Source organism: Sciurus carolinensis, chromosome 18 (assembly GCF_902686445.1).
Source record: "Sciurus carolinensis chromosome 18, mSciCar1.2, whole genome shotgun sequence".
Taxonomy (NCBI): domain Eukaryota; kingdom Metazoa; phylum Chordata; class Mammalia; order Rodentia; family Sciuridae; genus Sciurus; species Sciurus carolinensis.
Genome location: NC_062230.1, coordinates 1,373,764 through 1,398,301, shown reverse-complemented (window position 1 = coordinate 1,398,301; position 24,538 = coordinate 1,373,764). Strand labels below are relative to the sequence as shown.

General features: G+C 56.8%; 1 protein-coding gene across 1 annotated transcript in view; it reads left to right on the top strand.

Moving 5' to 3' along the window:
* The window catches only part of Galnt17 (polypeptide N-acetylgalactosaminyltransferase 17), a 392,012-nt gene extending 371,555 nt beyond the window's left edge, over positions 1-20,457 (top strand). Inside the window, exons 10-11 of the mRNA XM_047534202.1 lie at positions 17,978-18,145; positions 19,081-20,457. Of these exons, the coding sequence (XP_047390158.1) occupies positions 17,978-18,145; positions 19,081-19,209 (297 nt within the window). The 3' untranslated portion in view covers positions 19,210-20,457. The remainder of the gene's footprint in view (positions 1-17,977; positions 18,146-19,080) is intronic.
* Positions 20,458-24,538: the final 4,081 nt, after the last annotated feature.

The following is a 24,538-nucleotide window of genomic DNA, read 5'->3' as shown; positions in this document are numbered from 1 at the left end:
ATTAAGCACCAAGTTGAACTGGAGCCCTGAGGAAGGAATTTCCTTTGGTACGCGCAGCGCTCACCAGTGGGGTGTGTGAGTGTACAGTGTACAGTAGGGTGTGTGAGTGTGTGTGTGTGTGTGTGTGTGTGGGCACAGAGCTTAGCAGAGACTCTCTAAGACGGGGAGAAAACCCATCCAAACTTGTCACCTTGACAGTCATAAATTTTAGACATTATTCCACCAACTGAGAGCCCTGGAAGAGGAGGGTGGAGACTGGTGGTGTTGGGTCAGGAGGACCTGAAGGGAGGGGACAGAGGGTGGGAGGTGGGCCCTCCCACTACCATCTTCCCATGATGCCCACAGCTCCAGTCCAGGCAGCAGGTGACTGGGCGCTGCCCTGGGGGAATTCCAACCCTGGCCACCTTGCTGGACCTGACCACATGTTGGGCAATGCCAGGATGTGTTTGCAGAACACTTGACTCTCAGGCTTTGTACTGGTCAGCTTTTAGTTGCTGTGACCAAAATACTAACAAGAACAGCTTAGAGCAGGAAAGATTCCTTTCAACTCACATTTGCAGCCGTTCTATCCATGGTTGGCTGAGTCCCTGGCAGAAACATCCTGGGGGAGGGGCATGGTGGGAAGGTGCTCAGCTCCAGGCAGCCAGGAAGCAGAGAGAGAGAGAGAGACAGGAAGGGACCAGGGACAGAGCCAGCCCCCAGGCCACACCCCCGGGGACCCACCTCCTCCAACCACACCCACCTGCAGACAGTCACCACCCAGTAGTTCATACCCATTATTAGCCCATCTGCTGGATTAATCTGCGCATGAGACTGCAGCCCTGGAGACCTAACACTCCTAGAAGCCCTGAACCTGGCTGCACTGGGGACCCCAAGCTCAAAACATGAGTTTTTTGTGGGACGTTTCAGATCTAACCCGTAACAGGCTTTTTTCCCATCTTCTGCTAGGTAGCATTTGGACTGAGTCCTTGTGACCTGTGGCATAATAGACTATCCTATGCAGATATTTGCATAATCAAAAAGGAGCCTTGGGCTGGAGATAGAGCTCAGTTGGCAGAGTGCTTGCCTCGTATGCACAAGGCCCTGGGTTCAGTCCCCACCACCACCAAAAAAAGCAAGGGGGGGTGGGACTGAAGAGGCACCTGCTGAGAATGAGAAAGGAGGACAAGACATCCTAACAAATGTCCCCGGGAATCTGAGTGTCCCACGTGGCTCTACGCAGTCTCTTCTTGCTTTGGGTGCTTCAGTGGAAGGTCCCCTAGTCATTCAGGAAGCTCTTGGCTGCCTCGAGGACCAGGAGCTGAAGGCAGCTGTCTGTCTGTTGTGGTCCTGTGGTGCCCACTGCCCTCCCTGGCACCCAGCACACCCACCAACATCCTTGTGATGCTCCTCAGTCTGGGAGAACCCCTGAGCTCCTGACCAGAGGTACCATCTTTCCAGGGTCATTTTTCCTCCTTTGTCCCCTCCTCTGGCTCCTCCAAGGCACCTGCTGAAACTCCCCCAAGGATGCCTAGGTAGGGATTGAATGGGAGCCTTCACCCCCTCCCCTGCCCACCAGGTGCCCCGGCGGCCTTTCCTGCTGTGCTCAGTGGCCTTCCGTGCACAGCGCCAGGCCTCTGCTGGAAAGTACCTGGAGCTCATCTTTGACCGATTCCACCCGCATTCAGGACTTTGCCAAACGAGTGCCCCTGCCATTCAGCAGCTTATGGAGCAACAAACCAAATTAGGCTGCTCAGGGCCCCTCCACGGCTCGGGGGTGAGCGCCTGGGAGAGGGCCCGGTCGCGTTCCGTGAGCAAGCTAATGTGGCTTTCCCAGCCACCACATGTTCTGAGTTAGGCATGCCCCTCGGCGCGGCTCTCCAGCTGCCAGGCATCCCTCCACCTCCCTCCCCACACATTCCTTCCAAGCAAGGCGTGTGCCTTGGCATCTTTTGAGCTGTTCCTTAAGTGCCGCGGGCATGCAGACCGAACCAGAGCTCCTATAACCAGGCAGCTCCCCAAAGGAGGAGTCGGTGTTCCACGGACATTGTGAGCCTAATTAACGGACTCCGTGCTGTAATTCATTACCAGGCAGCAATTAAGCAGAGATAAAACAGGCACTGAGGAGGGGAATTTCTTGTCTTGCAGCATGTGTTTGTCAACAAGATGGAAACGTGGCCGGCCACTCAAGAGCCCACTCGCTCCAAGTGTCTGTGGCGAGCTCCTTATGGCCGTGGCTCACAACTGACTGGGTTAGACAAACATCCACCTCTTTCTGGAGCCTCAGTTTTACTTAAAAATTGAAGGTCAAGAGGGCAGCCGCAACCTAGAGCTCAGTGCTTTGACTGATGCACATGGGGGTCACAGGCTTGACCTCCTCTGCCAGGCCCTCTCTGATGCCGCGTCCAGCCCACCTGGCCCACAGCCTCGGGAGCAAAACTGCTAAGGTGTCAGAAAGAGATTAGCGATGGGCAGTACTGCCGCAGCGACCTAGGCATTCACTGAAGCACCCTCTGCAGTCCTGACCTCCCCGAAAGCCCGGAGGTGGCCTTGGAATCCCCGCTGCTGAGCTGCTGTCCAAGGTCCTGATGGTGCTGCCCATGGGGGACACTCTCCCAGAGCCCAGTTTCCAGTCCTGCCCAGGTCAGCACTGAGCACTCCAGGCCAGGGCCGCACTGGGAAGGGGCAGGAATCCCGTGACACCCACTTGGTCCTCCCAGGTCTCCACCTGGGAGGTAGTCACCTTCCCGCCCCTCTTTTTAAACGAGAAAATGGAGATTAGGGCAGAGCAATGCTGGTTTCTGAGTGGATGTCTTGTGCTCTGGATCTTCTTGTGCCATCTGTGAATTCTGGGGAACATCTCCCATCTTTGAGTCCCTAAATGTGCCCCAGCCCACAGCCAGGCCCAGGAGGACGACTTAAAGCGAGCACAGAGGAAATGCTTGCTGGGTTAGGGGCCCAGGGCACCTCAGAGGTCACCGAAGCAGCCAGGGGCAGGCAGGGGGCTAGGGCAGCAGCAGAGACGGAGACTGAGAACGCAGTGTCAGGATGGACGGCTGGGGCATCCCCTCCAGCACCTCAGATGTGTCCATGGACCTGGAAACCCCTGGGAACTTGTTACAGGCGTGGCTCCTGCGTCCAGTCCCAGGCCAGCTGAGTGCAGCCTGGATGTCCTATTGGACACCTCCCAGGGCTCTCCCTTTACAACCAGCCACTGCTGATGGAGAGTCTACTGTGGCCAGGCTCTGTGTGAGACCTTCTGGTAGCAATCCTGTCTCTGTTGGATTGGGATATGCCTGGTGTATGCCTGGTGTCCCAGCTTAATTTATAAAAGATTTTTAATGCTATCTCAGTTTTTATATAATTGGGTTTTAAACATTTTTTTTGGTACCAGGGAATAAAGCTGGGGGTGGGGGTGGGCATAACATCTGAGCCACATCCCCAGCTCTTTTTAAAATTTTTTATGGTTGCACAGGGTCTCATTCAGTTGCTGAGGCTGACTTTGAACTAGTGATTCTCCTGCCTCAGCCTCCAGGGGTTTTAAACTCTTTTAAATAAAACTTACTCTTCCTAATGCACACTTACGAAATTTTTTTGAGAGGGGCTCAGACTGACCTCAAACTACTGGGCTCAAGTGATCCTCGTGCCTCAGCCCTCAGGTAGGCACAGGCAGGCACCACCATGCCAGCGTCAGTTCTGCGAGTTAGGAAACCCACATGGCCAAGTGATCCCGCCTCAGGGAAGGTTCGGAGCAGCCTGTGCCCCCGGGCCCCCAAGCTTCCACACACAGCAAGCCGAGGACCAGCTCAACGGGGAGCGTTCCCTGGTGTCACCTTTGCACCCACACATGGGCAAATTGAAGACGTCCCAGCAGGTTCCATGCAGCTTCCTCACTGAGCTGGGGATGGCAGCATCCAAGAGCTGATGACACAGGTTAGGAGTGACCAGGGAAGGGCTCTGGGTGAGGTGCCCTGGGGCTCTCCATGGGCCCACTGGGAAATAACCAGGAGCTAAAACGTGATGTGCACAGGTGTGCGCGGCCATGGGGACCTGAGGTGGCCTCGGGCTGGGTTCCCAGGAGCTTTGGCACCAACAGGCTGGGGAGGGCACGGCACCCTCTCTTTGCCTGCCCATCAGTGCGCTTCACTCTTCCTCTCCCTTCTTTTCTGAGGACCTTACATCCGTTTCCCCCAGTTAATTCATCACCAGAACGACAGATGCGAATTCTTTTACCCATAATTAAATTTAATCTGATCTTGGACGCGTCCTCTGATGGCTTCATCTTTTAAGCGATACATTATCCGAACACCTTGTCACTATGATGCATTGTGCCAATAAGGCGCTCGTGCCCGCTGGAGTGACAGGGCTTCTCTGAGCGATTAGCATGTGGGAGACAGACGCAGAGCAGGTCATCCAGCAGCCTCATGGCTCCCAGATGCAATCCCGTGGGTGCTGAAGTCCTGGGGCAGCGCCCCGAGAGCAGGCTGCCGCCAGCACCCAGGGAAAGGCGGGTTTGCCCTGGAAATGGGCTGCCCTGTGGGAGACGCCTCCCGGCTTGGTAAGAAGCCAACCCAGCCGTCCCTGCCCATGCATGGCTCTTGGGCTCCTGGAAACCTCATGGGGAGCTTCAGCCCTCGTGGGAACCCAGGCCTGGGGGTTGAGGAACCCTGCACACGCGGGAGAGGCGAGACCAACGGTGGGAGAGAAACCCCTGCTCTGCACGTGGGAAACACCACACCAGGGAGCTTCTCTTCCACTCGCCTCCATTTCCCGTTTCCCATCTCTCACGCACTATTTTAAAAGGCACCCCTGCCTGCTTCATTTTGCCTCGCTGCAGGTAGTGGGAATATTAGGAGCTTTTTCTGCTGCTGCTTGTTCCTGTGACTCATCCGCTCTCAAACATTCCGAGTGTTTCTGATTTTATTACCTTGAGTGGTTAGCTCCTCCCTGCGTGGGCAGACCTGGACGCAGAGCAGAGGCACGTGCTTTCTGCTTGCTGAGGCTCCCCGGGCTCGGGGACTTTGCCATCTGCTCCGCTGCCTTTACTGTTTCCACTCCCCAGTCCCCTTTCTGATCCCCCTGGAGTGCTCGATTCCTGAATGGCGTCCTGAAGCCGAGGGGTTGGGAGGGGTTTAGATCTCACCCAAGGAGGCCTGGAGGTCATGGAGGAACCCCTCCAATTTGTTTTGCCAGAATGGATTGGTGAACTGTTCCGAGGAAGTCACGACAGGGATCGTAAGTTGCTTCCCAGTGAAAACACGCAGTTAAAAGTTTCGTATCTCCTTAGAAGTTTAGCTGCCTTTCCTCCAGGTGCACGTTTTGCATTCATGGTAGTCTCGGATGAGGAGCCCAGGACAGTGAGGAGTGGTCCCCACATCGCCAACCGAACCCTCCCACCTTGCCCGGGACATTTTACTCAATAGCTGAGTGAGTGAAACTCACGGCTACTCTTCTTCTCCCCTCCCTCTCCCCTCCCCCTCCCCTCCCCCTCCCCCCCACCCCCTCCCCGCTCCCCGTCCTCCTTCTCCTCCTTCCTCTAAGGCATAGCCATGCACAGAGAGCTTGGAAAATAAAAATTAAAGCATCCATAATCCTTCCACCCCAAACAGCTCTTTTCATTACTGAGGCTTTTGCTTTCAGCCTTTTTTTTCCCCAAAAAAGAAACACGTTGATTCTTAGGCTGTTTTCATATCACTGGAATAATAAGGAAATAACATTGCTGCTTCTAAAGCGTGGGAGGGGGAGAAGCCCCTGCCGGCTGCGCTGTGCCCGGCGTGGGGTGCAGCGGGTCGGGCCTGAAGCCCCACAGGATCCTCATTCCCAGGCCGCCCTCACAGAAGCCTGGTTTCTCTTTGGAGAAGTGGTGTCCTGTTGGATGATGACCTACAAAGACGTTGCTGGTTTGAAATCGAGAGGGTTTGCAATCACAGCCAATCGGGTAAAGGGTAGCTGCAGAAGAGGCAGGGCCGGTGGAGTTGAGGTCATCAGTACAGGACACTGGGGCCTCCAGAGTGCAGTCTTCCTCCTGAAGAGGCCAGAGGAAGACCAGATGTGAGCAGCGGAAAGTCCTAGGCTGTCCCACGCTGCATCCCGCCTGGCCCGGGAGCTGGGGTTATGCAGAGCGCGTGTGTGAGACAGCTTGCTGGAGACCCGCAGGGGGACCGCGTCTGTAGGGAGGTGTGAAGGGTGTCTTCCGGTTGCTCTGTGATTGGCGGAGGCCCTGCCAGCCCCTCTGCAGCCATCCATCAAGCACGGCCTCCTGGGCTTCCTTCCTGGGGTGTCAAGCGGGCATCGGGGGGCGGGCCCTGCTTTCAGGGGCTCCTCTCAGCCGGCTGCTGCCCTCTGCCCCCAGGGGGTGAGGTCTGTGTCTGTAAAACTCCTGCAGGGACTGAGTCTGGGCTTGGCCATGAGCACCAGGAAAGGAGGCTTCAACCCGGTAGACTCATGGCCAGCCAAGGTCCACCTGAGCACCCCACACTCCCTCAACGCACCGCCTGGTGTGACTCCCGGGGGTCTTTGAGGGGCCCCTGCCTCTTAGTGGGCCTGCAGTCAGCGACCCTGCAGGTGTCGGATGCCGAGAGGTGTTTGCCCGTCTTCTGGTGCCCACGGGGTCCAGACCACACCAGAGGTCACCTTGCCCCACATGCCTCACCGAGCATTACGAAGACGTGGTTCTTTGTAAGAGGGAAGTCTGAGGGCTCAGGAGGCCGGTGTCCCCACCTTTTATTGAGCCACTACAGGGCATACATTGCATGAGGTGCTTAAACATCTTGTTTCCGGTACCTGTTGTGACGTGCCCACGAAGCAGGGGCTACACCTCTGGTTTGCAAATGAGGAAGCTGCGGCTCCCTGGAGCAAATGAATGGCCTCGTGTCAGGTCTGTAGAAGGGGCAGTCGGGTGTTGGAAGCCCAAGCGTTGACTGGGCCCAGTGGCTGCCCGGTGTGCGCCAGGCCCGGGTCTGATCTCCAGTGTGGGGGAGGAAGAAAAGCCCCAGTGCCAGTTCTCAGGTCTCAGATGTTGTCTGCAGGAGGAAGGTGGGACATGGAAGTCACCCTGCACAGTCATCAGGGCAGTGACCGGTGGCCCAGGACCATCAGTGGGTGACACAATTAGTGCCCGAAAAACAGGGGATTTGCTTAGCTTCCGTGTGTTCCTTTGGAGAAAGGAATGGAGACTTTACGGCTGGGAAACGCGTCACCTGCTTCCCTGAGTGCTGGAGGTCACCAGAGATGAACCTCCCAACCCCCCAGGTGGCGTGGGGAGGCAGCTGACTTCCATGCGTTTTGGGTTTTCCTAGAAACACACACCAACCTCAGGACAGTAGGGAGAGAACAGCAGACAAATCCGTCGAGGGACTTTCTACAGAACGGCTGCCCACACCCTTCAAAAGTGCCCAGTCATCAGAGAGGAAGGGCCGAGGAAACTGCCAGGCAGAAGGAGCCTCGGAGACCCGGCGCCCGCTGCAGGCCTGGCTTGGGTCCTGGGCGGGGACCTCAGGAAGTTCTGCCTCTGCAGACAGAGGGGTCCCGGCTCATCTCCTGGCTTTGGTGCCACACTGTGGTTACATGAGGTCACCTCAGGAGAGGCTGGGGAAGGGCGGCAGGGACTCTCTGCCATTCTTACAATGGTTCTTATAGATCAAGAGCCATTTCAACCTAAAAGGTTTTATAGCCGGTTTGGGAGGCCTCGCTGGTGGGAGCCGGTGGCTGAGAGGTTGGGAAGGCACAAGCAGGCACTGGAGGCCCTGGGCTGACGGGCACGGGGCTGTCCTCGCCTGAGATGGAGGCACAGGCGTGGGGAGTAACGAGTTCTGTTCCAAGCACAGTGAGGCTGGGGAGGGAGACCTAGGGAACCAGCTATGACGCCTCCAGGTCACTGAGCGTCCCTGGGCTGGGACAGAACTGCGGTGACAGGCGCCCGGCATGGGCTGAGGACCCAGCGTGGCTACACCCTTGGTAGCTGGCAGACCCTTCTGGAATAGCAGACAGCCCTGCGACAAGGACCTGCGTGTTAGATCAGGGAAACCGCAGGGAGGGCCTCTCCATGGAGCGTGACCAGGAGGCCCGGCTGGGCGGGTGGAGAGCACTCCTGGGGAGAGGGGCGGTTAGGGGACCGCAGGGCTCTGTGAGCCGAGAGCAGCCAGGAAGGCCTGCAAGGAGGAGGCCAGGACCAGGCGGAAAGGAGCGGGTGCGTTTCTAGAGCCTCAGCAGGGGGCTCGGCAAACACTGAGGGTTAATGCTCAGAACATAAATGCTCTGTCGTCTTAATTTGAACAAAACTGTGCCAAACGCCGTATTTCCCTTGAGTCAAATTGTGGGATATCGGAGCAGAAACCTAGGCTATATATTTTTTCCTAAGAGAAATTTATGATCGGCCCGCGCAGAGCCGTGTGGAAATGGACTGACCTGTCAGCGCAGGCTTGCCCTCTGATAACACCGGCGGCTCAGGAGAGCACGTCGCCGGCCAGATGAATCGCTGGGGGGAGGGCGAGGCGGCTGTGGTCCTCAAACCCAAAAGTCGGTGAGGTTTGTGTGGGGAGGTTAGCCTGGGGGCGGAACCGACCCGGTGAAGAGGCCACTGCAGCAGTGGACAGGGGAACCAGGATCTCCTTGGCAGGGAGAGGGGCATGCGCCAGCTCCCAGGGCCTGAGGGGCGGGCATTACATGGCTGGGCAGACCCCACCAGGCCTGGGGCGTCCCGCACACTCTGAAACCAGGGAGCCTGGCCTTGTTGCAGGTCACTGTCCGGAGCCTCTGTGCACGTTCTCTCGCATGTGACAATAAGCAGTCCACCTCTGACTCCCCTGTTCAGGCCCAGGCCGGCTTGAGTGGCCAGTTTGCTGGGCTGGTCAAGGGCAGTCCAGACGCAGAGCGCGGACAGGGCTCCTCCACCCACGGCCACCCCGGGACAGATGAGGGGCAGTAAGCCCAAGAGGAGGGGTCTTAAGATCTAAGGCCACGGGCAGGAGCGGGGCACAGGGCTGGCTTCAGCGTGGGATCAAGACACCGAGAGGCTAATCCAAAGCCCAGGAGTCTGGTGGGCTCCAGGCAAGGACGCAGGACCTGATCCAAACCTGGAAAGCAAAGGGGAGGAGGCGCTACAGCAGGTCAGGGCAGCATGCGCAGCCCCAGACCACCGGGGAGCCCCTCGGGAGGAGGCCCGGACCCCGGCTGCGCTGTCGAGGCCTGAGCATCACCCTGGGCAAGCGTCACCCTGGGGGAGCGTCTGTGGGAGAATCGGAAGCCCAGCGGGAGCCAGACCAGGAACACGGGCCCCATGCAGCTGGCCTGCAGTCAATGGAGGAAGGATGCTCTGCGCGAGCTGGCTGGGCTCCAGACCTCCAGTGGCCGGTGACGTGCTGAACAGTAGCTGCACAGGCTCTTCCTGTGGGCGTTTGCATCTCCTAACTGCCCTGCATGGTGGCCCCCTCGTTATCCCCACTGTAAAGATGAGGACCAGGGACCCAAGGCTGCAGAGACTGTCCAGGGCCAAGCCACCGTGAGCTGCAGGGCAGGGCTCCTTCCGCCCTCCCCACCTCGCCACCTGCCCCCTGGGCACATGCGAAGCCAGGGGTGCTGTTCTGTAGGCGGGGCGGTTGGCCCGGGTACAGACCTGACCGTGCCGAGGAGCACAGAGGAGCACGGCCCTGCCCCGCAGGACTCGGCTCTGCCTTCCCCAAGCACACAGTCCGTCACTGAGAGTCTGCTCGCCTGCCCCACCGTGTGGTCGGGAGCCTCCTGGGTACACCTGGGAATTCCCCCGGAAGGAGGCCTGGGCGCACCCCACCCGCCCTCTCCTACCAGCTCTGCCTGGCCTCGTCCTGTGGGGCCTCACCTCAGAGGTCCCAGCCCCTCCACAAAGGCTCTGTGGCCACACCCTGTCACCCCTGCCACGTCGTCCCTGCCCTGCTGTGCATCCTGGAACTACCGTTACGGAAACCAATTCCATGGTCCACAGGGCGCAAGTGTGTCTCCCATTTATTGCAAGGAGGAGTGCGTTTTCTGGAAACAGTTTGAACCCAGCATTATGTCAGACAGAGGCCAAAAGGAGATTGAGAGGAGGTTTGGGGACTGTACCGACCCCCAGGAGCTGGTGCTCTGCAGAAGATGCAGGCTCCGCAGCACGCCTCCTGAGCTCCCAGTGTTGTTTTGAATCACTTCGTGGAGGTACGATGACAAGGTGGCTCCATTGGAAGGGTCAATCTGACCATTCTGACAGGTCATCTGCTCACCTGTGCGATGGCCTCCCTGATCCAGGCAGGACTTCCCGTCCCCACTAGGGTCCTCTGCCCGCTGTTCCCTGCCCCTCACCCCCAAGCATCTATCCACTCCTTGTCCTTTTGGAGACTGTTTTTCTCTGCTTAGTTTGGGACCTGGCATTGGTCCCAGGCTGTGGCCTCCACGTCTGGGCTGGGTCTCCGCTCCCAGGCCACCCCGGAGGCTGCCCCTCCCTTTGCCTGGCCCAGCTTCCTCCATGCACAGGGCAGGGAAGGAGAGAATCTTAAGAACCACATATGCCTGTCCCTGCAGTCCCAAGAAGGTGTCACGCAGGCTTCAGCTGAGCAGTCGACTGAAAATTCACCCCAAAGCAGCTGGGCTCAAAGGACAGGTGACGTCCCTCTGGTCTCACCGTGCGGAAGGCGAGGACCCTGCATTCTCCATCCAGTGTGGTCTCCACTCTGACGTGCTGGACTGTGAGGACACGAGGGACCCTTCACGGTCACGCCCTGGCCAGCCGCGTTTCACTGACGCCCTGATAGATCTCGCGGTGTTCCCACGCCGTCCCGGTCACTTGCCCAGCCTTTGTTTATCCCGCATATTGTTAGTCTTCCCTCCAGGCTGTTAAATGTGGGTTAATACTTGTGTGGGTCTCAGAGCAGCTCAAATAGAGCAGTCTGCTTTCCCCTAAATGAGAGTCCGTCGTATTTGAGTGGGGAGGTCTTTTTCCTGGTGCGTTAGGGTTGTGGACTGTGACGTTCGGCTCTCCTCCGGGGTCCAGCAGCCCCACTTGGGATAAGCCCACCAGTTCAGGAGGAAAGCACCAGCCCCCTCCCTTCCCCAGGCTGTATGAGGACGCACTGGAGACTGCTGTCCTGAAACAGGAGCGAGAGCAAAGTGCACGTGAAACACAAACCGTGTGAGTCAGAGGGAGCTCGTCTGGGTGGCGGCGCTGAGGAGCCTGTGACCACGGAGTGGCAGGGCAGGGACCCTCCATCCCGGTGGCCTGTTTTCCAGAAGCCTGGGTCCTCTCTCAGGCTGACCCACAGTCAGCCCAGGAGGTGAGCGGGCCGTGGGGTGGCCGGCCCTGGCAGAAGCGGCTCTTTGTGCAGTGGGCAGCGTGGGCAGGGGAGGCCAGCAAGGGAGGCTCTGAGTGGAGGCTGCAGGCTGGTGGTGTGGGCGGAGCCAGGAGGTGGGAAGACGGGTCCCCCCAGTGAGGACAGCTCAGTGGCAGCTGGGTCCGCACCGTCAGGCAGGGCAGTTGGGGAGGAAGCATCTGGGAGGACCGGGGTGAGGGGAGCGGGAAGACAGCACCCGTGGACGAGGAGGAAGAAAGGTGCTAGAGTCTGCGTCCATGTGCTGGTCCAGCTGGCCGTGTTGGTCACACACACAGGAGTGGGTCAGCTCCTCCCAGGTCATCATCAGCCTGGAGGACGGGGCACCTTGTGGCTCCCCAGCAGAGCCCGGATGGGAAGCCTGTGCTTTCCCTCCATTACCTGGGCAGCAGCGTGCGTCCCCTGGAGGTGCTGACCGTGTGGACAGTGACCTGGCTGTGACTGCACGTCACAGAGAGGGGTGTTGGAGCAGGGCCCAGGGGTCCCCAGGAAGGCCGGTCCACCACCTAGCACTGCCCACTGCGTGTCAAGAGGATAAGCAGCTTGGGAGGAGTCCAGCCAGAGAAGGGCAAGACTCGTGCCCCCAAATTACAGAGCGTTGCTGGAAGAAGTTACAGCCCTAAGGAGAGAGGACCTCTGCTGTCCATCAGTCTGAATCGCTCAGATGCCAGTACTCCCCAGGCTGACCTGCAGATTCAGTGCCACCCCCATCAAAATGCCAACTCCCTTCTCTCTGCAGACAAGGAAAAGCTGATTCTAAAATTCATATGAAAATACAAGAGATCAAGAACAGCCAGAACAAGAATACCGGAAAAAAAAAAAAAAGTTAGAAGACGACTCACACATCGCGGTTCTAAAACTCACTGTAAAACTGTAATAATCACGCCCGTGTACTGCTGGCTGAAAGATAGACTAGAGATCAGCGGAATAGCATTGAAAGCCCAGAAATAAATCCTCACATTTGCAGCCTATTGATTTTTGACAAAGGTGGCGAGACACTTCAATAGGGAAAGAATAGTCTTTTCAACACATGGTGCTGGGACAGCCAGGTATCCACATGAAAAGGAACGAATGTGGACCTTTACCTTAGTCCACGCAGAAAGGGAGCCAAAAGGGATCAAAGAGCTGAACGATAGAAAGTCTCAAAACGTAGAGAAGGGTAAGTCTTTGTGTCCTTCGATCTGGCAATAGTTTCTTAGATGTGACATCAAAAGTGTAAGCAACCAAAGAAAAAAATAGATACATTGGACTTCATCAAATTAAGAACTTCGGTGCCTCAAAGGAGACTCTCAAGAAAGTGAAGAAAGCATTCCACAAAATGGAAGAATGTATTTGTGAATCATATAGGTGAGAAAGGTCTGGCATCTAGAATATGAAAAGAATTCTCACAGCTCAACAATAAAAGGAAAAATGAGTGAATTTTTTTTTTTTAAGTGGGCAAAAGATAGTCAGACACAATACCATGTACCTGTGATCTCGGCCACTCGGGAAGCTGAGGGGAATTGCGGGTTCAAGGTTCAGCCTGGGCAACTTAGAACCCATGTCAACCTAAAAATTAAAACAGGAAAAGCTCTGAATAGACATTTTTTCCAAAGCAGATACAAAATGGCCAAAAAGCACATGGAAAGACACTCCACGTCATTTACCATTAGAGATGCACATCGAAACCATAACTGCCACTTTATGAATGTGCTTGCAATGCTGCGATCCAAAACACAGACAGCAGGCCGGCCGGGCTGCGGAAGATTGGTACACTGGCTCCTTGTCCAGGGCTATAAATCAGGCAGCTGATTTTTGATTTTTGATTTTTGAAACAAAGTTACCATAGGACCCAACAACGAGCAGTTCCATTCCTAGGTGAATACTAAAGAGAATTGAAAATACTTGTCCATAAAAACGTCACGTATGAGTGTCCAGAGCAGCAAGACTCGCTGTAGCCCCACGGTGGGAGAGCCCAAAGGCCCATCAGTGGTACGTGGATTAGCAAAGTGCTCTAGGCCAGAAGGGGAGGCCCAACCACGCCTTGAGAGGCTCACGGACCTCTCATTGTGCATGTGGCGCACAATGACCTGGGCCACAAGCGGCGAGGAAGAGGGCAGCACGAGGGAGGGACTCCTCCTGAGGCCTCGGGAGGCTGAAGCCAGATGCTCTAGAGGAAGTCGGTCAGTAGGGCCTCCAGGCTGGGGAACGGCGGGAGCAGTCCTGGAGGCGGGAAGGTCAGCTGAAGGTGCAGGACAGGACCGATGAGCTAGGAGGGAGGTGAGGGACGGCGAGCCAGAGTCAGCAGATGGCACCAGGAAAGCTCCCGACCCAGGACTGGGGCAAAACGGGGTCTGCCTGGCAGCGGGTCCCAGGCTCACCAACCTCCTGCCTCGTGGAGGAAAAGCAGCCGTGAGATCAGATGGCCTGGCTCGAGCTCCGTCCCTGAGGCCATCGTCCTTCCCCAGCGTCCTCACGAGAGCATCCAGGCGCTGGCCCATCAGCCAGGCCGGCACAGCCATGCGCGTGGCCCAGGGTTTTGTGTCTTCCCCCAGAGGAAGTGCCACCGAGGGCCGCCCTCGCCCGCCTGTCCACTGGATGCCTGCGTGGCTGGGGGCAGCACGTGGCCTCTGCAGGTCTGGCAGCCTGGTCTCCTTGCTGTCACGCCCTAAGGGACCTCAGAAAGGAGACCCTCCAGGGGCATTCAACTTCGCCCCCTACACAGCTGGGTCACAGACACGCTCAGTTAATTAGTGTTCTTGGCTCTGCTCATTTGCCTGCCGGATAATAGATTGATTCATAATTTCAATAAGCAGCTGTGTATATCTTCCCCCGGAACATAAAGGCAGCTTGCTGTCATTCATCACTTTGCATTTGGTAAATTTAAATATATGCAGGGAACATTGTTTGGGGAGAGCAGGGTGGGCTTCTGATTTTCTTACCATTTTGTCTATAACAATTACTCTGATTTGGAACTAATTTGGGTGTAGCGCACACGTTAACCGCGTCTCTCTCAAGGGTGCTTAATCAACTCCCTGTCACTCGTTCACAGGAAACAGACAGGCTCCCCTTTTGGGATCAGAGCCAAGCGTTCTGAACAGCTTTCCCCGGAGATGAGAATCCCTAAGGAGAATCTTCTCAGTAGAGAAGGGTCACTCATGTCCCCAAGCAGAGCTGCCTCTCAGGTACTCTAAGGCAGGAGCGTCCAGGCTTTCTGGAAGAGGCAAGGATCCTCCAGCAACCTGGGACAAGGCCTCTCTGCTGCTCAGTTGCTGGGCCAGGGGACACTGGGTCTCCAGAGACCCACAGTGAGAGATCAGGACTCAGCCAGGCGACCATGTTCATGCCTCGGCTTCCTCGACTGGAAAGTGGGGACGATAATAAAGCCTCTCCCACAGAGTTGTGAGAGTTAGACACCATTCCCTGTGTGATGCCAGAAAGGACACAAAGTGCATCCTTGACATCCACCATTAGGCACCAGCTGCATACTTCTGATTTCCAGCCACCCTCCACCCGGGAGGGCCAGCACACAGCTCTGGGCTTGCCTCTCACAGACTCCTCACCGTCGAAGCCTGCACTACCTGGTCTCAGTGAGAACACAGCCCGGTCCTTCTGTCCCCAGGAGCTTGTGTCAAGGCTGAGCTGGGTTTGAGGCCTGCTGGGCACATGATCATGGAGTTCAACTGAGTGGACATGGCTTCCAGGGTTCTTTAAAATTTGTTTTTATTTTTATTTTTTATTTGTTCTTTGTAGTTATACATGACAGTAGAGTGTATTTCAACATATCATGCACACATACATCCCATGCTTGTGGTTGTACATGTTCTGGAGTTCCCTGGTCTTGTATTCATACAAGGGTAGGAAAGAGATGTCTTATTCATTCTTCCCATTCCCATCCCCCTCCCTCCCTTTCCCTCCCCTCTGTCTAATCCAATAAACTTCTATCCTTTCCTACCCCCTTATTGTGAGTCAGCATCTGCATATCAGAAAGAACATTCGGCCTTTGGTTTTTTGGGGATTACTTACTTCACTTAACATGATAGTCTCCAGTTCCATCCATTTACTGACAAATGCTATAATTTTATTATCCTTTATGGCTGAGTAATAACCCATTGTGTATATATACCACAGTTTCTTTATCCATTCATCTGTTGAAGGGCATCTAGGTTGGTTCCACAATCTAGCTATTGTGAATTGAGCTGCTATAAACATTGATGTGGCTGCGTCACTGTAGTATGCTGATTTAAGTCTTTTGGGTATAAACCAAAAAGTGGGATAGCTGGGTCAAATGGTGGTTCCATTCCAAGTTTTCTGAGGAATCTCCATACTGCTTTCCAGAGTGGTTGCACCAATTTGCAGTACTGCCGACAGTTATGAGTGACCTTTTTCCCCACATCCTCACTAACATTTATTTTTGCTTATATTCTTGATAATTGCCATTCTGACTGGAGTGAGATGGAATCTCAGGGTAGTTTTGATCTGCATTTCTCTAATTGCAAGAGATGATGAACATTTTTTCATGTATTTGTTGACCATTCATATTTCTTCTTCTGTGACGTTCCTTTGCCCATTTATTGATTGGGTATTTTTGCAGGGAGTGTTACGTTCTTTTAGTTCTTTATACATCCTGGAGATTAATGCTCTAAGGTTCAAGTGGCAAAGGTTTTCTCCCACTCTGTAGGCTCTCTCTTCAATTCTTGATTATTTTCTTTGCTGTGAAGAAGCTTTTTAGTTTAACACCATCCCATTTATTGATTCCTGATTTTACTTCTTGTGTTTTAGGAGTCTTGTTGAAGACTTCAGTTCCTAAGCCAGCATAGTGGAAAGTTGGGCCTACTTTTTGTTCTAGCCAGGCAAGAATACTATACCCCACAAAATTAAACTTCAGAATTGACAATGAAATAAAAACCTTCCTTGATAAGCAAAAGTTAAAAGAATTCACAACTAGAAATCCTGCACTACAAAACATACTCAATAAAATATTTCATGAAGAAGAACTGAAAAATAAAAGTGAAAATCTGCAAAGGGAGGAAATACACTAGAATAGTCAAAGGAGAAAATAATTCAAATTAAAAATCAGAAATTAAAGTGACAGAGAATAAAAATCATCTCTCAGTAATAACACTGAATGTAAATGGCCTAAACTTATCAGTCAAAAGACACAGACTGGCGATTGGATTAAAAATCAAGACCCAACAATATGCTGTCTCCAATGGGCTTTGGTTTTTAATGATGGTCCCCACCGCATGGACATCATGCTCCTCTGTGAACACACTTTCAGCACTTGCTCTGTGATTTACTTCTTAGCCCCTGCCCCTCAGATGGGTGAATGCATTTTTTAAAAGTTAGAGTGTGATTTTTAACTACCATGGAGAGGAAAGGCAGGGGAGGGGAGGCCACTAGCCTAGTACCGGTCCTGTTGGGGTAAAGGGTGCTAGGCATACCATCTCTGTATTGGTCAGCAAATGCTGCGTAACAACTATCTGCAAGTATTATTGCCCCTGAGTCTACAGGTTGGCGGGTGGTTCTGTGATCTGGACCAGGCTCTGCTGATTTGGCCTGGGTTCATTCATGCACTTCCCATCACTAGCTGGTGTGCTGGCTGAGGGCTTCCTGGACCAGGTTGGCCCCATTCACTTGCCTGGTGACTGCCTGGCTCTGGGTTGGGCCACCAGCAAGCCAGCCAGGGTCATTGCCCTGGCAGCAGCAGGGCCATGAGGCAGGCCAGGCTAACGACCACACACTGGCCTCTGCTGCATTCCATAGGCCAAGGCACATCACGGGGACAGCCGACATTCCAGGGCTGGGAAGAACGATCCCACCTCTTGGTGGAAATGGCTGTAAAGCTGCATTACCAGGGTGCATAGAAGGAAGAGTGAGATGTGGCCATTTTTGCAACCAACTTGCACAAAGCAAGCACCAGGATCATGTTGGACATTTAGGAGCTTCCTGCTTAGTACCATCCATGATTTTGTCCCCAATTCTGATTATTTTCTTAGAATAGATTTCTAAAAGTAGATTTATTGAATCAAGGAGGTGAACATTTTGAAAGTCCAAAGTACGTATTTAGAAATCACCCCTTTGCGATGTTGTCATTTACCTCCCTCTAGCCCTACTGCGAGAGGGGACGGTTCCCATCTTAGGCTAACACTTTGCCAAGATGTGAATGATTTTTTTGAAAATGTGAAATCTCACTTTTGTTTCTGTTTTTTATTTCTTCCAATGTCTGTGGATTCTAACGCCTGTTGTCTTCACTGAATCGCCTCTTGGGTCCTTCATAGCAGGGTAGAATTCATTAACCTCAATTTACAAACGGGAGGACATGGAGACTCACAGAGGCTGAAGATCTTGCTCAGGTGGCTCCGCAGCTGGCAGCAGGGCGGAAATCATGCACCTGGCCCTTCCCCTGTTCCAGCTCGCCTGTGCACTGGACAGAAAGCTAGCGTTCTGAAACACTGAGGACTTACTTAGAAAAAGCCAGCAAGTGCCCTGGGAGAGCTGTATCCAGGCTCCGCAGGCTGCAGGCTTTCTGGACCAGCCTGTCCTGGGTGCATGGCTGCTTGTCAGAACCGAGGTGGCGGGGAAGGCAGGAGGCCAGAAGCAGAGGCTGCAGCACAGCCCTGTCCCCGCCATCCCCTCCGGCTCGAGCCTCTCCCCCACTCCCCTCCACTCTGCTCTCTCTACAGCTCGCCCGCTACACCAAGGAGGGCTTCCTGCACCTGGGGGCCCTGGGGACCACCACGCTGCTCCCGGACACCCGCTGCCTGGTGGACAACTCCAAGAGCCGGCTGCCCCAGCTCCTGGACTGCGACAAGGTCAAGACCAGCCTCTACAAGCGCTGGAACTTCATCCAGGTGGGGGTCAGGCCGACGTAGCCTGCGGTCAGGCAGGTGGGGAGCCTGCAGCCCCCGGGTCTCCCAGCCCCGGCCAGGCTTGCGGACCCGAGAGGGTGAGGGCACTTCTGTGGGCAGCGTCCTGCCTGACCCACGCCAGGCCAGGCTGGGGATTCTGAGGACCCAGAGAGGGAGTGTGGGAGGGATCCCCGAAACCTGCTGAGTACAAGGCCAAGCAGGGCTGGGGAGCCACCTCACACACAGGAAGTCCCTCGTTCTGACTCAGCCACACAAGCCTGGGGACGCTCACTTACACTCTGACAGTACGGTCTTGGGGGGACGCCTGTGACCCCCTCTGCTGTGTGCAGAATATTGACACAGTGTGTTCCCGTGGGATCCACTGTGTGCCTAAGAGCCTCTCCCTCTTTCTCCCTCCCTCCCTCCCTCCCTCTCCCACTCTCCCCCTCCCTCTTTTTCCCTCTCCCTCCCTACCTCCCTCTCCCTCTCTCTCCCTCCCTACCTCCCTCCCTCTCCCTCTCTCCCCCTCCTTCTTTTTCCCTCTCCCTCCCTCCCTCTCCCTCTCTCTCCCTCCCTCCCTCCCTCCCTCCTTCTCCCTTTCTCCTCCCCTTCCCTCTCTCTCCCCCTCCTTATCTTCCTCTCTCTCCCTCCCTCCCTCCCTCCCTCTCCCTCTCTCCCCCTCCCTCTTTTTCCCTCTCCCTCCCTCTCCCTCTCTCTCCCTCTCTCCCTCCCCTTCCCTCTCTCTCCCCCTCCTTATCTTCCTCTCTCTCCCTCCCTCCCTCCCTCTCCCTCTCTCCCCCTCCCTCTTTTTCCCTCTCCCTCTCTCCCTCCCCTTCCCCTCTCTCTCCCCCTCCTTATCTTCCTCTCTCTCCCTCCCTCTCCTTCCCCCTCCCCACTCCTTCCTCCCCTCTCTTCCTTTCCACTCCCTCTGCCCCCAGAATGGAGCCATCATGAACAAGGGCACGGGGCGCTGCCTGGAGGTGGAGAACCGCGGCCTGGCTGGCATTGACCTCATCCTCCGCAGCTGCACAGGACAGAGGTGGACAATCAAGAACTCCATCAAGTAGATGGAGGAGCTGGGCCAGCGGGAGCCCAGCCCAGGACAGGCCAATCCATCCTTGGGCCTGGCCACATGGTGGAGAGACAACGGGGGGGCACGCAGGTGCTGGTGGGACCCCAGGGCTCCTGCAGGGCAGCACAGGGACCCCAGAGGACGACTTTGTGTCCCCCTGTGGAGTCAGCTGCCCCGAGGTCCATGCGCCCTGGAAGAACCCCCTAATGCTTCTCTGGGGAACCAGGACTGTCTCCTGCAGCCCCCGCTGTGGCCTGGCCCAGGAGAGAGACTGTCCACCTCTGCGTCATCTCCCACCTTGGTGTCAGCGTCCGGGCCTGGCAGGGTCCCCTTCTCTTATCCTTTGCCGCCGCAGCAGCTTCTGATTTCGACCCGACCCTCAGTGAAGAGGGAGCGGTGGAACTTCAGCACGTGGGGCTCCCCCGAGAGGGGGCAGCGAGCCTCCAAGACCCCGTTCCACTGAGGCTGCTTCTGCTCAGATCCCGGTCACACCCCAGGCAATTGCTGGCCTCCAAATTCCACCGGTTGGCTTTGGGGTACAGCTGTCCACGCCTCTGGGCCCTCTGAGGCTGCTGCCCGGCCACCTGGGTGCTAGGTTCCTATGGATGCCCATGGGCCAGCTCTCCTGCGTGTGTCCAGAGGGACCGGGCAGGCTGTCCGCAGGGCGGCCTCTGCTGTAGGGGCCCACAGGTTGGTCTGGGAGTCCTGCTGGTGGGGTAGCCAAGGGCCTCCGAGCTGAGCAGCGGCCGGAAGCCAGCCCAGCGAGAGGCAGGGACACGGAGGCCCTGCTGTCCCCGCCTGAGGGGGCAGCCGCTTCCTCCCGGGCGTGCGGGCTTCTTTCCGACTGCCCTCTGGTGAGGGTGCACTTGTAAATCAGAGTTAATATATGGACGCGCGTGCGGGCACGTGGGCGGGTGTGTCTGAGTGTGAGTGCGGCGGAGTAGATGCAGCCGTGTGGCCTCGCTGCTCGTAGCTCACCTGGGGGGGACGTGGGACCAGGCTGCTGAGAAGAAGGGCCAGCCCCACGTCCTCGCCAAGAGGATTCGAGGGAGCAGCCCTGCCTGCTGGGTGCCCTTCCGCCGCTCACCCCTCTGCCACGGCCGTCCTTGGCCGACCCTGCCCAGAACCAAACCCTGTAGCTGCCCATTGCCCTGTGTGGGGTTCCCAGCGCCTCATCTGGTGACACCCTGTTGGTGACCGTCCCCCGGCCCCTCCCACCTGTGGAATAAACACGGTAGTGCTTCCCGGGACGGCCTCTTTGCTTCTTGATTGCCGCAGACCCAGGTCGGGAGGGTGGTCCGGGCAGTGGCTGACCCCGTCTTGCAGGTTGGGCCCCAACCCTTGGCCCAGGCTCGCCCACCCACTGGTTGACCGCAGGCTCGGAGGGCAGCTTGCAGGGCAGAGCCAGAAGCTGTAAGGGACAGAGTTCCTGCTGCCCTGGCCTGGCAGGCGGGGCCACCCCTCCCGCTGCCTCCCGTGGGTCCCACCTCCGGAGGCAGCGCCTGCAGTGGCAGCACCGGCTGTGGGAACAGGGACCCCGCAGGCCGCGTCCCTGACGAAAGGAGGCTCTGCGGCCCAGCTTCTCCACGGGGGAAGCCCAGGCCCGTCTGGGTCAGCCTCGCCTGCCTGTGCCAGCTGCCGCTTTGCTTTGGGTTATTTGAGAATCGGGGTCTCGATGGAAAAAAGGTGGTTTGGTATTTTCATCCCGAAACACCAGAGTCCCAGGGTGACCTTCACGTGGAGAGTGCAGACACTCAGGCCAAGGGAAGGGGGGAGACCCGCAGAGCCCACACCCCGGCTGGGGAGCCGAGGCAGAGGGCACTCGGCACCCGGGCTCAGTGTGCTCCCGGGCTTCTTCCCTCAGGTCCACGTGGCGGCTGGCGTGTTTATGAGCGGGGTCGGGGGCTGCTTCAGACCCCTGGGGCCTCTTCCCCTCTGGCACCAGTACGTGGGCTCCAGGCCCCAGGCTGGCCCTCCACTCCAGGGCCCAGTAGCTTGGCCTGTCCAGTGCGTCGGCACAAGCTGCCATTGGCTTCCTCTCAGGGGTGGTGGCACCTCGAGAGACCGGCCAGAGCATGAGGTCCACATCCAGGTCAGAAGCCTCTCCACCCCACCCCCGGGGTCCTGCTGGGCCCCGTGACTTTGGCAGTGCCAGGGGTCAAGGCAGAGAGGAGAAGCTGATGAAGCCAGAGAGGGAGGCGGAGAGGAAGTGGGGCCCCCAGGGACCCTCTGGTCCAGGTCCTGTGGGAGGACGGGGCACCTCCAGAGTGCCCGCAGCTTGCACAGCAACTGGCCAAGGCAGTGAGCCCCCAGCCTGGTGCCCCAGGGGGAGCCCGTGACCTTCCCCGAACCTTGGTGGTGGGCACCACCTGCCATGTGGAAGCGGCAGGCCAGATCCCCCGCCACCTGTGCCCAGGTGGGCATGGCAGAGGGGCTGGCCTGGCTGGGTCCCCTCGGCCCCTGCAGACCTGCCCTCCGTCTGCCCATCTGTGGCCTTTTCTTTCTTTTTTCTTTTCCCCCTTGATTTGTAGGGTGGAAACATCACAGACGGTACTTCTGATGGACGTCCGGCCATTGAGTCCTCGTCTTTGGGTCTAGACGTTGTTTCTCAAATGTTTCTTCGTGCCTCTCCTTACTCTGGTGACAAGAAGAAAGAGAAAAGACCCAGACCCAGAGCCGGGGCCAGAGACACCATCCGAAGCCACCAAGGCATTTGACTCAGGCTCAACTCATTTTTCTCCATCTGGTATTTTTTCTAACATTCCTGGAAAATGTCCAGGCTTCACGGGAGACCCAGGCAGAGCGGCCACCCTTCCGGGCTGTGCAGGGCCTGAGTCGTCCCCAGCTCACGTGTCTTTCTCCTGTTTTGCTTCGGATGCTTCTCTGGGAAGGGCTGAGTGACAGCTGGCTGGGGAGGAGTTTGGGACCTGGCTAGGGAGCCAGGAGGCCCAGGGAGCCTGGGACCGGCCAGGTGGCTGGACTCAGGTGCCCGCTGCCCACTCACTGCTGGTGAGTCAGCCTGGGTTTTGATTGGAGCTCTGCTGGGCGGCTGGGCTGGTGGGCCCTCCGTTCCCCACCAGCTGCCTCTTCGCTCCTCCGATCCTGAATTCCCGAATCGCTTGGCAGCTCTGCTTTCTCATCTATCAGGCGAGTGTTCTGGACCTGAGTTTGGGGAAGCGTGTGGACCCCGAACTCCGGAGGTGCATTTCAGTTCCGTTCTGCGAATACATCGGAACACCTGTCTTGTGATTGGCGACGGGAGGGTGATGGGAGAGCGGGAGGAAGGGAGGGAGAGGGGACGGGGCTAACGTGCACGGTGAGCCGAGGGACACCGTGGCCTTCACCCTGCAAAGCTCACGTTTGAGAGAAGAAAACAGATACGGCATATTGTTGCTCCCACGCCTGGAACCCAGCTTGGCCTGAGGGTTGGGCTGCCCAGTCCAGCCTTCTGTACCCAGCAAGCCTGGGTTGGGGCGTGGACCTTGCCTGCGTGGCTCCTGGCTACAGTTCATCTGGGCTCCCGGCTCTAACTGCCAAAGCACAGAGAGAGGAGGAGAGCAAAGCAAGCCAGAGGGGCCCCGTGCTGCACAGGGGCCGTGGGGCCCAGACAGTTAGCGTCCTCACCCTTAACAAGTGGCCGGGGCCTCACATCACTCCAGGATCAAAATCATCCCGCCTAACCCACTCCCCTAATGGATGCCCACCCACCTAATCAATATCTGCATCTTAAATTCTAGAGGCTGGTTATTCTCACAACTAGGAAAAAAACCTTTCTGACAGTGAGTCCAGCAAAAGCCCAAATCCCAGTGTCCCCTTCCCCTGCCCAGCAACGGCAGCCCCGAAAACCGTGAGTGCACCCCCTGCTGCCCATTGAGATGAACTGCCCTTCACAGGGTCCAGCGTGCCTCCGTGCCGACCGGCCTCAAAGCTGCGGCTGTGACCCAGAGAGGCCACCTGGATTCCACTTGTGGCCCCCTTTTCAGTGACCGGAATGCACATCCTCCACCCGGAGTCATGGCTAAGACCTGGCTGGAGAAGCCAGGAACCCCAGGACTGGGCTCCTGTGGCTGAACCTTTCCACCTTGTGTCTCTCAAGCAGGTAACGGAGGGACTCCTTCTGAAGAGAACAGCAGGCCTCAGGGTTGACCCAAGGCCTTGTGGCCGTGAGGCGTCTCCAGTTCCTAGAGCTATAAAACGGCTATTGCCCACTGTTCTGCTATGACTGTGAAAATAAAAACACACAAGTAACTATGAACAGAGGCAGAGTCGGTAACAGGCCCCGTCTGGCCGGCGCCCTCTGGGGATTGTCCCCATTGGGCCAGCGTTGCTCTTGCCACACCCGCCTTCCTAGAACACAAGTTTTTTGAAGCGTCTACCTACGTCTACCTAGGACTGATTCATTCCCTGAGCTGAGCGCCTGCCGTGTGCCTCCTGTGTGTCTAAGGGGAAAGCGCAGCCAGTCCTGTGTGGTTGAGGACAGGGACGCGTTCCAGGACGTGCATCCCAGGGCAGGAGCGACAGAGGGAGGCCTGGCCGCTCCTGAGGGACGGACATTCTCATTAAAGGATGCACCCTCTTGGCTTCCACGGTGACAGTCGTCACAGAACCGTGTGAGACCTCTGCTGTGACACCCTCAGAGACACATGTCCCCAAGGCCCGTTGGTCATCCAGACGTCCAGAGGATGCTCCCCACGGTTTCCAGAGAGTTCTCAGTGGAAGGTGTGGGATGGAGAAGCTAAGGGCATCTCTACCTGCAGAGTCAGGGGAAGGGCAGGCGCTGCCCTGGTCAGCCGGGGGACAGAGCCCAGCGAGGTCTCGTGTCTTGCTCAGGAGCTTGATGAGGAGGCGGGAACAGCCACCAGCCACAGCCCCAGGGTTGGGAAGCACCCGTCCCGAGGGTGGTGCTTCGCCCTTGCTTCTCTGCCCCGGCCCACCCCCAGGCCATCCCCGACTTTCACACAGGAAAGAGCAAAACTCTGGCAGCAACAATTGCAGGATCCTTTCTTTTAATTCTCAGTCTACAATAAAATCTCGCTGATGGGCGGGTCGGCCACTGGGAGGCACTGAGGGAGTGTGCTCTGGGGAAGCCGGTGGCTCTCTCAACGCCCCGCGTGCGGATTTCCTCTTGGTGCCATGTTCGTCGGTGGCTGAGGTTACGGCCTCTCCCTCATCTTGGGAATCTGGCCTCCCGTCCAGAGGAAGAGGACAGGCAGGGGAAGCAAGGGTTCTGGAGGGAGCCTGGCAATAATCAAAGGGTATCGCATGAGCTGGGCATGAACTGGGCACGTGAGCCCTCTACAGGGCCTTCAGCACGGCCACTGCTA